General features: G+C 45.6%; 1 protein-coding gene across 2 annotated transcripts in view; it reads right to left on the bottom strand.

The window, feature by feature from the left end:
* B4GALT1 (beta-1,4-galactosyltransferase 1) overlaps positions 1 to 9,800 on the bottom strand; it is a 203,730-nt gene extending 193,930 nt beyond the window's left edge. Inside the window, exon 1 of one of the 2 annotated variants that reach the window (XM_033918237.1) lies at positions 8,903 to 9,800. In XM_033918237.1, coding sequence (XP_033774128.1) covers positions 8,903 to 9,143 — 241 coding nt within the window. In that variant the 5' untranslated portion in view covers positions 9,144 to 9,800. The remainder of the gene's footprint in view (positions 1 to 8,902) is intronic. The other variant, XM_033918247.1, reaches the window with a different exon arrangement.
* Between the last annotated feature and the right edge of the window lie 3,153 nt (positions 9,801 to 12,953).

Below are 12,953 nucleotides of genomic sequence, written 5' to 3' on the forward strand. Positions count from 1 at the left end.
TTCCTGCCTACCCCCTACCTCCATTATAAGGTAAGGAGCGAAAGATCCCCCGCTCCTCCCCCTCCAACCAGGTCTCTAAGAGAGAACCACTCCCTCTACCCAACAACTCGAACACTCCAAACCTGACATCAAACATGAAGCCCTCCCGAAATACACACAAAATAGCCACCATCCTGATAATCCTCCTCATTTCTAGCTGGAATACAACAGCAAACAACCTGCCCACCACAACCTCAACCGCAAGCACAACCAACTTCCAAATCCCCAATAGAAGAATACTCACACCAAGACACCCAAACCACCACACCAACAATCAACACCCCATCACTGTTATCTGGAGAAGAAGATCAACACCCCCGAAAACAAAACCTCAAACAACCACAACAACACTCATATACCCGGAAACAACTTACATTCCACAGACAAACACGACCTCCCTTACATGTGCCTATGTCAACATCAGATCTCTAGGACCCAAAACAGAAAACATAAAAAATTGGATAACAACAGAAAAACTTGACTGCTTATTCCTCACTGAAACCTGGCTAACCTCAGACACAGACCCTAGAATAAAAGAAGTATGCCCGCCGGGATACAAAATAACAGTAACCTGCAGAGAGAAAAAAAGAGGAGGAGGACTAGCAATAATATTCAAAAACTCCATAACTCTAAACATACTCGAGAAAGTATCCACTCCACAAATGGATTTCCTAGCGTGCCAACTCACAAACACAACACAAAAAAACCCTCTAAACTGCCTGCTCTGCTACATAACACCAGGAAACTGGACCACTGTGAGACCCGAATTTGAAAACTTCATCTACCAAAATTCACTAACAGCTGATTTTAACCTCATACTAGGAGACCTAAACCTACACCTAGAAGACCCAACCTCCATACCAGCAAACAACTGTCTATCCTTCCTCAATGCATTATCCTTCAAGATCCTAAACCCACAAACCACGCATGAAAAAGGTCATCAACTGGACATTGCAGCATTCATGTCTCACCAACCATCCAATCAAGAAATCCAAACCCCTAACGGAACATGGTCCCCATCCCTATGGTCAGACCACTACATCTATAACTTCAATATCAATTGGACCAAAACCAAATTCACACCTCAATCAAAAAAAAACCACATATACCTCACGCAAACATATCGACCCAACCATCTTCTGGTCAAAGGTAGACGAAACCATCCAAGACTGCGACCCAAAAAACTTCATCTCCCACTGGAAAAATGTATCCACCAACATCCTTGATAACCTGGCACCCCTACAAACCAAAACCAGAATCAGCAGGAAATCAGACCAATGGTTTGATAATGAATTACTCCAACTCAAAAGACAGTGTAGAAGATTAGAAAGAAAATGGAGAAAAAAGAACCAAGAACAAACAAAAACCGACTGGAAAAAAATCAACAAACTATACAAAAACCGACTAAAAGACAAGAGGAAAAGTTACTATACCAAGCTCATAGGCACAGAAACACAAGATTCCAAAAAAATTTTCCAAATCCTGAAAGAATTAACAGACACCAAACCACACACTACCACCACGAACACACCTCTGCCATCACCTACCCTCTTAGCAGAACATTTCAAGAATAAAATCACCAACACCAGAGCCACACTCATCCTCAACCCATCCAAGCAAAATCCAATCACAATCCACCCTACAGGAAAAGAGGCAATCGCAGCAGACAGAATTTGGACTCAATTCCCAAACATACAATGGTCAGAATTCAACAAATTCTACAAAAAATACAGCCATGCCTCCTGTGACCTCAACCATTGCCCCTCATATCTCCTTACCACCTCTAGTGTAAAGTTCCGCACCACAACTCTACAATGGATCCAATTCACGCTCACAGAGGGCACATTCCCTAACAACCTCAGCGAAATCGTCATCACCCCAATCCAAAAAGATCCAAAGGCACCACAAAACCTCCCAGCTAACTATAGACCTATAGCCTCAATTCCGCTATATGTCAAAATTATAGAAGGCCTAGTAGCCAAACTCCTCACCAATTACATAGAGGACCACAACCTACTCCACCCCACGCAATCAGGATTCAGAACAAACTTCAGCACAGAGACATTACTAGGCTCCCTCATGGATACCGTCAGACAACAACTTAGTACAGGAAAAAAAATGCTACTCATACAACTGGACCTATCGGCGGCATTCGACCTAGTAGACCACAACATCCTTCTACAGATCTTAGATGCAATAGGCATCTCAGACAAAGTATACACCTGGTTCGAAGGATTCCTAAAACTCAGAACCTACAGTGTAAAATCAAACAAAGAAAAATCAGAATCCTGGTCAAACCCCTGCGGCGTACCACAAGGATCTCCACTATCCCCCACCCTCTTCAATCTATACACTGCCTCTCTAGGAACTCATCTGGATAATATAGGCATAACATCCTATAGCTATGCGGATGACATCACCATCCTCATCCCATACGATCATTCCAAACCAACCATGACAGACGAACTTCACCAAACACTGGAAGCAGTCACAACCTGGATGGAAAATCACAAACTTAAACTCAACCAAGACAAAACCAAATTCATCCTCCTAGAAAACGACAAGATCCAAACCACAACCATACTAGACATAAACGCAACCAAATATCCCATCCAAACAACCATAAAACTACTAGGCATGACCATAGACAGATGCTGCACAATGCAACCGCAAATAAACAAAACAACTCAAAAATCATTCGCAATCATGAGAAACCTGAGACAAGTCCGAAAATTCTTTGAAAGTACACAATTCCTACTTATAGTACAATCCCTGATACTAGGCATATTGGACTACTGTAACATACTATTCCTCCCATGTCCAGCAAATACGATAAGACAACTCCAAACAATCCAAAATACAGCCTTAAGACTCGCCTATTCACTGAGAAAAAACGACCACATCACTGAGGCCTTCATCAACTCACACTGGCTCCAAATCCAAGAAAGAATCCAATTCAAATTCTACTGCATATTATTTAAAACCCTACACGGAGACAGCCCATCATACCTGAACAATCGCCTCATCCAAGCAACCAACACCAGACACAGAAAAACGCACTCCCCATTCATACCCCCCCCATCCAAAGAAGTAAAAAGAACAAAACAATATGACGGCCTCCTAGCCACACAGGCTGCAAGACTAGACAACCAGATATCCAACCTTCTGATGACAACCCCAGACTATAAGACGTTCAGAAAAGAAATAAAAACCACACTTTTCAAGAAATTCCTAAAACAGCAATAACAACACGACCTCTAAAAGCCCTTAAGATCTACATCTTACCTATCTAGATATTCATTATAATTCATGCAATTCTGTAATTATGTAATTCTGTAATTCTCTAACTCTGTAATTCTGTAATTCTTTAATTCATTGTAATCCTGTCCTTAAACTAACCTTTTGTAATCCGCCTTGAACCGCAAGGTAATGGCGGAATAGAAATCCCGAATGTAATGTAATGTAATGTAATACATGACAGAAATAATGTTAGGGGAGTGCAACTAGGGCAACTGCCCCCTGGTCCGAGAGAGCCCTAAGCCAGCTAGAAGCTAAAGAAGCACTGCCTGGGCTTTGCAGTCCCCAGTTATGTCTCTAGCAGGATATATATTTCAAATCTGATATATTCTAATGACAAAATAGAAATAAAATGATTTTTTTCTACCTTTTGTTTCTGCTTTTATCTTCTTTTCACTCTTTTCCTTCCAGCGTCTGCCCTGTCTCTTCAATCCAACATCTGCCCATTCCATCCACTGTCTGCCCCTTCCAGAAACTGTCTGTCTCCCCCTGCCATCTCTTCTCTAGACCCCCCCCTCCCCTTTGGTCTAGCATCCATCATCTTCCCTCTGTTCCCTCATGGTCTGGCATCTTTCTCCTTTCATCTCTCTTTCCCTCCCTCCTGTGGTTTTTAGTATCTCTCTTTTCTCATTTCCTCTGCTCAGATCCGATATCTCTGTCTCCTTCCCCGTTCTCTGGCATCTCTCTCTCTTCCCTATCCTTCTCTGGTCTTCCTTCTTTATTTTCTGCCTCCGTCTAAATTAATTTCTTTCTTACTATGCAGTCCTCAGTTTCCCTCTTTTCACTATGTCTACCCACAGCATGCCTCCCCTTTCCTTCACCCTCCACTATCTCACTAACTCTATCTTCTTCGCCCATCCAGCATATGTCCTTTTTCTTTTTCCCTCCTTCCATCCAGTATGTGTTCTCTTTCTCCACTACCATTCAGCATTTGCTCTCCCTTCTCCCCACTTCCATCATCTGCCCTCTTCTCTCTCCCCTTTCTCCCCACTTCCATCATCTGCCCCCTTCTCTCAATCTCTCCATCCACCACAGGCCCATCTTTCTCCCTTCCTCACCTTCCTGATTTTGGCAACAAGATCTGCAATGCCCCCTCCCCCCCAAGATGACACTAAAGATCAGCAACTGGCCTCCTTCTATCCACGGCATCAACAGAACTTCAGATCGGCAATGCGGTGCTCTGTCAAAAGCGGAAACAGGAAGCTGAGTCAGAGGGAAGCTTTTGACGTGAGAACTAGAGAATGACACGGGGAATAAAATCTGTCCCCATCACTGCACCGTCCCCTTCACCGCCCCGTCACCACCATTCCCTTCACCGCAGCATCCATACAAGCCTCAGTACTGCAATATTTAGCTTATTCCTTCCTTATAAATCAAAGTTCTGGCTGCTGAACTGGAGAAAGAGATGTTCAGCTGGCTTTGTTTATAAATTTTATCAACACAACTAATATACTACTTTATCCTGATGCACAAAAAAAAAAAAAAAAGAAAGAAATAGAATTTTTTTCTATCTTTGTTGTCTGGTTTCTGCTTTCCTCATCTTCTCATTCAATCCTTCCATCCACTGTCTCTCTTATCTCTGCGTCTTCCATTTGCTCTGTTACTGTGCCTCTCTCTTTCTCCCCCCTTCCAAATTGGTCTGGCACCCATCTTCTTCCCTCCTCTCCCCCCTATAGTCTGGCATCTGTCTTCTTCCCTTCCAGCATCTTCTCCCCACTCTTTGTTCCCCATTTCCCTTCAGTGTCTTCTCCCCACTCTCTGTTCCCCATTTCCGTTCAGTGTTTTCTCCCCACTTTCTCTTCCCCATTTCCCTTCAGCGTCCTTCTCCCCCTCTCTCTTCCCCATTTCCCTTCAGTGTCCTTCTCCCCCCCCTGTCTTCTCCATGTGCTTTCAGCGTCCTTCTCCCCCCTCTGTCTTCTCCATGTGCTTTCAGCATCCTTCTCCTCCCTCTGTCTTCCCCATGTGCTTTCAGCGTCCTTCTCCCCCCTCTGTCTTCCCCATGTGCTTTCAGCGTCTTTTCCTCTCCACCCCACTTTTCCTCCCTTTCTCCCTCCCTGCCCCTTACCTTCGTGGCGCTTTCACCCCCCCCCCCCAACAGGCCCGGTCCGACAAACCTCCCTGCCCTGTGGCCGGTGATGTCTAAACTGCCTTCTTACAGCAGCCGGAGTGTTGAAGCTGGTGGAGATAGAGAGCACTGAGTTGTCCTCAGGTATATCTTGGATGCACAGCCTCCTGGCCAACCAGTATAGGTCTTCTCAGAACAGTCGAAATCAAGCACATGAAATATATAAAACTCCTTTCCCCCACATGTGTTACTTGAACAACTGAAGTAAAAAACTTAGAATCTGACTTCAGCTGAAAAGGTATGTCAAAAAACCGTACCTAAGAGCGCAGTTAAATCAGACCAGAGTGGGGCTCTGGATTCATCTGCTGTGACTAAAAGAAAGAAAATGATCAGGTAAGGACATAATTTTTCCTTCCTTATCATCCCAGCAGATGAATCCAAAGACTAGTGGGGTGTAACAAAGTAGTCCTAACATAGGGAGGGAAATAAACACCTACGGCTCCAAAAGTAACCCCACACTCCGACCACTACTGTGGACACTTAGAGACCAAAAAAACAAGCTATTGTGAATTCACCGCTTCCAAATCTTGCTTTGCAGCAACTGCCAAGGAGATACGAACTCCCAGAGTGTCTATATCCCATGATAAACTGAGGCTAACATCAGAGCACCTGTGAGCAGGAGCCATTATCGTCTGAGAGCACTATGCTGTGGAATTTACAGCTGTTGCGCTCCTCCATGAATAGAATGACAGCAGAGCACCGGACTGTCATGACTCCAAGGCTCCATGCAAAACTCCTGTTGATTGAATCCACCGTATCTGGCAATGGTCCTAGTGTATGGTAAAGCCATGAGCACAATTGCATAACAGATCCCTTTCCTCTAACAAGGTTCTAGGGTATCGAGTCTGAAAACACATTGCCTAAAGAAGATGCCCTACCAAGTACAAGGACAACTGATCTCTCAAAAGAGACGAACTGCTGAACCACTTCAAGCAGAAAACCTCACCTAACAGAGGAAATGACCCATACCAGATACCCTGAATGCTACAGGAGAGGTATGACTGAACCCGAAGCTCCGTACCTCCCCCTTCCAGTATAGAATCAAGGCGATTCACAAGATGCCCATGAAGATGCCTGGAGGATGGCTGATACGTCGCATCTGAGAGAACAATAATGCGACAAAGAAACCTGCCAAGAGAGAGAGAGAGAGAGAGAGAGAGAGTTTGCTAAAGGGAGCCGACTTCAGCTCCAGAGAAAATGAGAAGCGAAGGCGGTAAAGAGATACAGAAAAGCAGTGAGATTCAGATAGAATGCACACAAGCCAACTGATATAGAAAGAAATAGACAGCACAAAGCTCATCTCTCCATATAGCCAGAAAGACCGGTAACTCACAGAGTGGAAGTCTCCTGGCCACACCTAGGTTGGCCCAACAATATCCAGATAATAAAATTTGAGGAACACTCATTATCCTATATCCACAACGATGTAAGAGCATTAAACCAGGGAATGGCCCCTAGAGAACCTGGGAAAGCCAGGCAACAACATGGAGAGGACTAGCATGGCAAAGATCAGAGATCCAAAATACCTAGTACTAACTGAAGCCAAAAGGAAGGGAAGAAGGGCCGAACCCCCCCCCCCCCAATAGAGAAGACCTGCCTGAAGAACATTAAAACACCTGAATGATAATGGTGCTAATCAGAAAACGAAGACATTGACCTGCCATAGAAAGAGAGAGAACTGTCCAAAGACAAGCGGTAACCAAGCATGCAATGAAAGAGTAGGGTGACCTAACCCCCCCAAAGCCCCCTGCCTCAGCATAAAAGAAGCTGAGAGCGTTGGTGTAGTTGAGACAGAAAAACATGAAGCCAGCTCACAGTGGCAGCAACATCCAACCCTAAAAGACGGCAAAATAGTAGAGGAACCCCTAAGGAAACACCCACAGTAAAAAAAAACAACGCCACAGACCCGCCTCCTTGCTGAAGAAAAGAAAGGAGAAATAATCAGGCACAACTGCAGAGAGGGAAAGTGACTTGCGGAGAACAGGGTAAGGCATCATGTAAGCCAGAGTAAGGGACCAGGGGGGGCCCAGGTGTTAGCCTGAAGAGGGCGAGTCCTTGACAAACAAATGCAACACTCACCCGAACTGAAGGAGCCAGGACACTGGTCTCTCTGAGCCTTGCAAAAGGGCAAGCAGCAGTAGAAATCCGCTACTCCATGTCAGATGGGGTCAGATGGGGTACTCCATGTCAGATGGGGGGGGGGGCAGGTGTAGCCTCCAAAGCTGGCAGCATGCTGCCAGACACCCCTCTTTCCAAATAGCCAGACCTGGCTGGAAATCCACCCATATCCAGGAGCTGTGAGGCACACATTCAGCCTTCTGAAGATAGAATATACTGGTTGGCCAGGAGGCTGTGTATCCAAGATATACCTGAGGACAACTCAGTGCTCTCTATCGTCACTAGTCTCTGGATTCATCTTCTGGGATGATAAGGAATATTTGACTTCAATTATACCGCTTTGAAAACTAATAAAGATTTTTCTTTGGTATGGGTAGTACAAGCATTTCTTTTATTATTGTAGAAGTATCCTAGAACAGCAATGAGTTCTACAGAAAAACTATAGTGGAAGCATTTCCAAGAAGCAGTTCCACTGACTTAACAACTCTATCTGGATAAAAGGAGCACTTATGAAAGTAAGTTCTTGATCCAGCCCTGAAGTAAAGACCTGCTTTAACCTCCTTTGCTTAATTAAGTCCGCCCCTACAGGTGAACTGTAGGTGAGGGGGCTAGGACAGGGCAAAGAGCCAAACATAACAAGGTTTAAACATAATAGGTCAGCAAAGAGGCTTGTCTCATACCAAAACCAGCAGTGGCTACCAAATGAAAATTACACTGTGGTCAAGGTGGTACTTTAAAGATTCAGAGAATCCTGCTTTTTCTCAGGCCCCGTCAAGGATATACATTCCCCAAAACCAAAAGAGGAAAAAAAAATGCAGAGTACACAAGTTAACGATTTTTGGCCACGTTCACAACTCTAGATTTTTTTTTTTTTTTTACAGAAATGTATACTTAACATTTTGTATCACAGTCCCCCCTCTCCCAAAAAAATTTTAACCAAAATCTTTCCAAATCCGTAATACTGAATCTAACTCTATAAATTACACATGGAACTCAAACGGGACAGCGATCGCAAAGACTGAACTAAATGAAAGTTAAGAAGATGAAACCCCATCCCATATACTTGCGCCCAGAGCAGCGATTAACAAGGCCAGGGGTCCCCAAAGTCCCTCCTTGAGGGTCGAATCCAGTCGGGTTTTCAGGATTTCCCCAATGAATATGCACGAGATCTATGTGCATGCACTGCTTTCAATGCATATTCATTGGAGAAATCCTGAAAACCCGACTGGATTCGGCCCTCAAGGAGGGACTTTGGAGACCCCTGAACAAGACTACTTCCCGCTAGTTTGGAGGTGGACTTGGGAGAAGGAGCACGGTCCTTACCGAGCAACGGCGAGGTCTCCGGGCAATCATGCAGCTCCACAACCGGCGTGCTGGTATTTTGCCAGTTGCGCTCCTTATTCTGACTCTGGTGGTTTTCGGTAAAGTACTGGAAAACGATCAGTTCCTTGCCGGTCATGTAGTAGATCATAGTCACAACAAGATGCAGGGCGCAGAAGAGCACCAGCACCCGGCAGATTTTCTGTAGCGAAGTGCCCGGTAGCGCCACTAGTTGCTCCTTCATTTCCCCGACCACTAAACAACTTCTTTATATAATAATTTTCGAATTTAAAAAAAAAATATATCCGATAAAATGCACAGCGCGGAAGCCCAGAAATACACAACCACAGAAAATAATAGCTTGAAGCGAGAGTCTGCAAATTTGCGGCCTCAGGAAGTTGTTTCAGGCAGCTCCTTCTCTTTCCCTTTTGTAATGGTTCTCGGTAGCGTCCCCACCGACTCCAGGAAACAAAATATAATTTACAAGATAACCAATTCTTGCAAAACAAGAAAGACAGGCGATAACACTGCCAAACCCAGGTTTAAACGGCGATCATCTTTCATCCTCCGGACTCCAAGGTTAGTTTTAAAAGGCACAGGAGAGGTGGATAATGCGACAGGCGGCATTCAAGCAAGCTAATAGGGGATGTTTCATTCGAAGTGTTTGGTCCTTGATGAGCAGGGCTCAGCACCCCTCCCAGGCGGTGTTCCACGTGACAAGGTGCGCTTTCTTCGTGGAGGGTACGTCTGTTGTATTAGTCTCTGGGAGCCTTTATTTTGGCAAAAGCCTACTTTTCCCGAAACTATCTGAGGTGTCAGTGAGAGAATACTGTAGAACGTAAGTGCAGGGAGGGGGGGGATATGATGACCGCCAATCCCAGCAACAGGCATGCTCTTGGTACTTTTAGGAGGGGCTGTACTCGTGGGCATATAAGGGTAGGCGGCGGGATAGCCGGATGTGAGGTTTCTGCGGCTGTTGATGAATTGCTAACGTATAATTAGAAATTAACTTTGTACCTAAAAAGTCTAGTTTCCCTAAAACACAACACGGTGGGTAGAGTGCGCTGTTTCTGTCTTATTTAAATAGTTCTTTGGTTTTCACCCTCTGCCCCCTTCCTCCTTTTATGAAGGCGCGTTAGGATTTTTTTATCCTATGAGAGTCGGAGTTTTTACCGGGTGGCAACAAGAAAAATGCTAACGCGGCTTCATAAAGGGTGGGGGGTTGTTTTTATATACAACTTTAATAGTGTTTTTAAGCCGTGGCTAAGTTAAGAACGTTTGCTATTTTGATTTCTCCTTTAGTCTAGCTATTTGCTAGACCGCCTTTGGAAATTTAAGCACCAAAGTGGTTTAGAAAGGAAAGCAGGAAAATTCAGTAACAATAGCTATCCTCTAAGATTGAAGAGTTGATTCTAGATTGGCCAACCTGTCCAAACCGAAGCCAGATCTTTACATTGCGTTTGAACATACCTTAACATGATTCATTCAGTTCAAGTTCAACAAGAATGGGATTCCAGAAGGCAGATGCCAAATAATGAAAAGATATGGATGGAGTCAGTCAAGTCAAATTTTGGAGGAAGTGGGAATCCTTAAGTTGATCTTAAGGTATTTGAAAGGGGCTATGGAATCTGCAAACCATTGTAACTATTTTAGGAAGACCTGTAGTAGGAAGTTTGATTTTGATCTTGAAGCTATGGAAATCCAGTGGAGCTCTAGTAGAAGGAAAGTGCAGTTGGATTGCTAGTGCAATAGGTGTCATCCATTCCGGTTTTTGAATCCCACCTTCCCCAGATGGCTCTGCTGCCCCCTTCAGTTTTTTCCTTTTGCACACAAGCCTGAAGGAGTCTTTCTGATCTGCAATTACCGTGTTTCCATGAAAATAAGACACTGTCATATTAATTTTGGGCCCAAAAAAGGTACTAGGTCTTATTTTCGGTAGGTCTTATTTTTTTTTCATGTACAATGATCATCTCTCTCTCTTCCTCTCCTCCACCCCAATTCTTCCTGTTTCCTTTCTCTCCCCACATGTGCAGCATATTTCTTCCCCTCACCCATCCTTTTGTGTATTTTTCTATCCTTCTCTCCTGTGCAGCTTCTATCCCTCCCATCCCCCTGTACAGCATCTTTCTATCCATCCCATCCCCCTTTCGCCGCTGCGCACCCAGCACCCTTCCTCTGCTGACCCTTTCATCTCTCCCTCCCATCCGAACCCCGACTGCGAGCCAAAATACCTGTGCACGGCAGCACAGGCTGCATCGTGGCCTGCCCTTCTCACTTCCAGGTGTTACTCTGTCACTAAACTAAACCTTAGGTTTGTATACCGCATCTTCTCCACGGTCGTAGAGCTCGGCACGGATTACAGGACTAAGATAAAATGGAACTCCAAAGGATGGTTGTGGGTTGAGAGTAATGGAGAAAAAGGGGGGTTTTGGGTAACAGAGAGGGGGGAGGTGTTACATTTTTGAGAAAAGCCAAGTTTTCAGATGTTTTCGGAAAAGTTGGAAGGAGCTCGAATTTCGGAGAGGGGATGTAAGGTTGTTCCAGAGCTCGGTGATTCTAAAGGGGAGGGATGTCCCTAGTTTTCCAGCATTGGATATACCTTTTGTCGAAGGGAAGGATAGTTTTAATTTTTGGGAGGATCTGGTGGAATTAGGATTAGAGGAATTCCAAGATAGTGGAATAACGGGAGGAATAATGCCATGAAGGATCTTGAAAGTTAGGCAGGCACATTTGAAGTGGACCCTGGAGATTATTGGAAGCCAGTGAAGCTTGGACAGAAGTGGTGAGACGTGATCAAATTTACTTTTTGCGAAATAAGCTTAGCTACAGCATTCTGAATCCGCTGAATCACTGATGATGTCATCAGCAACATGGCACGGAACGGCCAGGCATGAGACGGGCAGGCTGCAATGCAGCCTGTGCTGCCAACGCTGCCATTTGTTACCAGGTATTTCGGTCTCACGGTTGGGGTTCAGATGGGAGGGAGAGATGGAAGGGTGGGGGGGGGTAGGGGAAGCACTGCTGCCGGCATCTAGGGCTTATTTTGGGGGGTAGGGCTTATATTAAGTCCTACCCCAAAAATCATGCTAGGGCTTATTTCCAGGGTAGGTCTTATTATCCTAGGACAAGCAGGCAGCATATTCTCTACATGTGGGTGATGTCATCCACAGAGCCTCGACACGGACAGCTTTTCAAGCAAACTTGATTGAAGATTTCAAGTTTGCTGGTGCTGCACCACACATGTGCATGCCTTCTTGCTCCACTAGAGGGCGCAATCCCTCTTCGTGGTCTTCAGTTCTTAGTTTTCCGCGGAGCCAGAAAGCCCTGTCGTTTTTCTCTCCGTATCTAAGTGCCTTTCTTGCACCGTGGCTTCTTTGTTTTCTTGCGGGAGTTGCTGTGCGCCTTTTTTTCTAGTTGTTTGCAAAGATTCGTGTGTTTTTTTAACTTTGGTTTGGCATCCGGGGGCTCCCGGGTTGCCGTGGCCGTTTGGCCTCGATTGGCTGCGGCCTGTTTTTTCCCTTTATGTCCAGGCCTCTTACTGAGTTTAAAAAGTGCTCGCAGTGCGGTCGGCTGCTGTCCCTTACCGACCCGCACCACTGGTGCATTTTGTGCCTGGGGGCTGATCATCCAACCGACTCTTGCCCCAAGTGTGCCACTTTTCAATCGCGTGCCCTGTGTCGTTGTCGGGCCCGCATGGCTGAACTTTTTGTGGTGGAGCCGTCTCTGGTCTCGGCTCCGGTCTTGGCCTCGACCTCGGCCCCGGCTTCACGTCGGCCTCGAAGACCTCGGCCCCAAGTAAGCAGTCCTCGGCCTCGAAGGGATCGACCTTGACCTCGAAGACCTCAGCTCCAGGTAAGTCCCCTCTTTCTTCCTCTTCAGGGTCAGCCAACCTCGGAGTCTCCGGCTGTCCATGATGGGAGTGCTCTTCCACTGGCCTCGTCGAGACTGGCCAAGCCCTCAAAGCGTGCTTCCGCCTCCAGGGAATACTCATCCTCGAGGTCGCCCTCTGTGGAATGCACCGCTGCACCTGATATGCCTTCTATGCTTTCGGTGC

Source organism: Geotrypetes seraphini, chromosome 1 (assembly GCF_902459505.1).
Source record: "Geotrypetes seraphini chromosome 1, aGeoSer1.1, whole genome shotgun sequence".
In the NCBI taxonomy this organism is placed as follows: domain Eukaryota; kingdom Metazoa; phylum Chordata; class Amphibia; order Gymnophiona; family Dermophiidae; genus Geotrypetes; species Geotrypetes seraphini.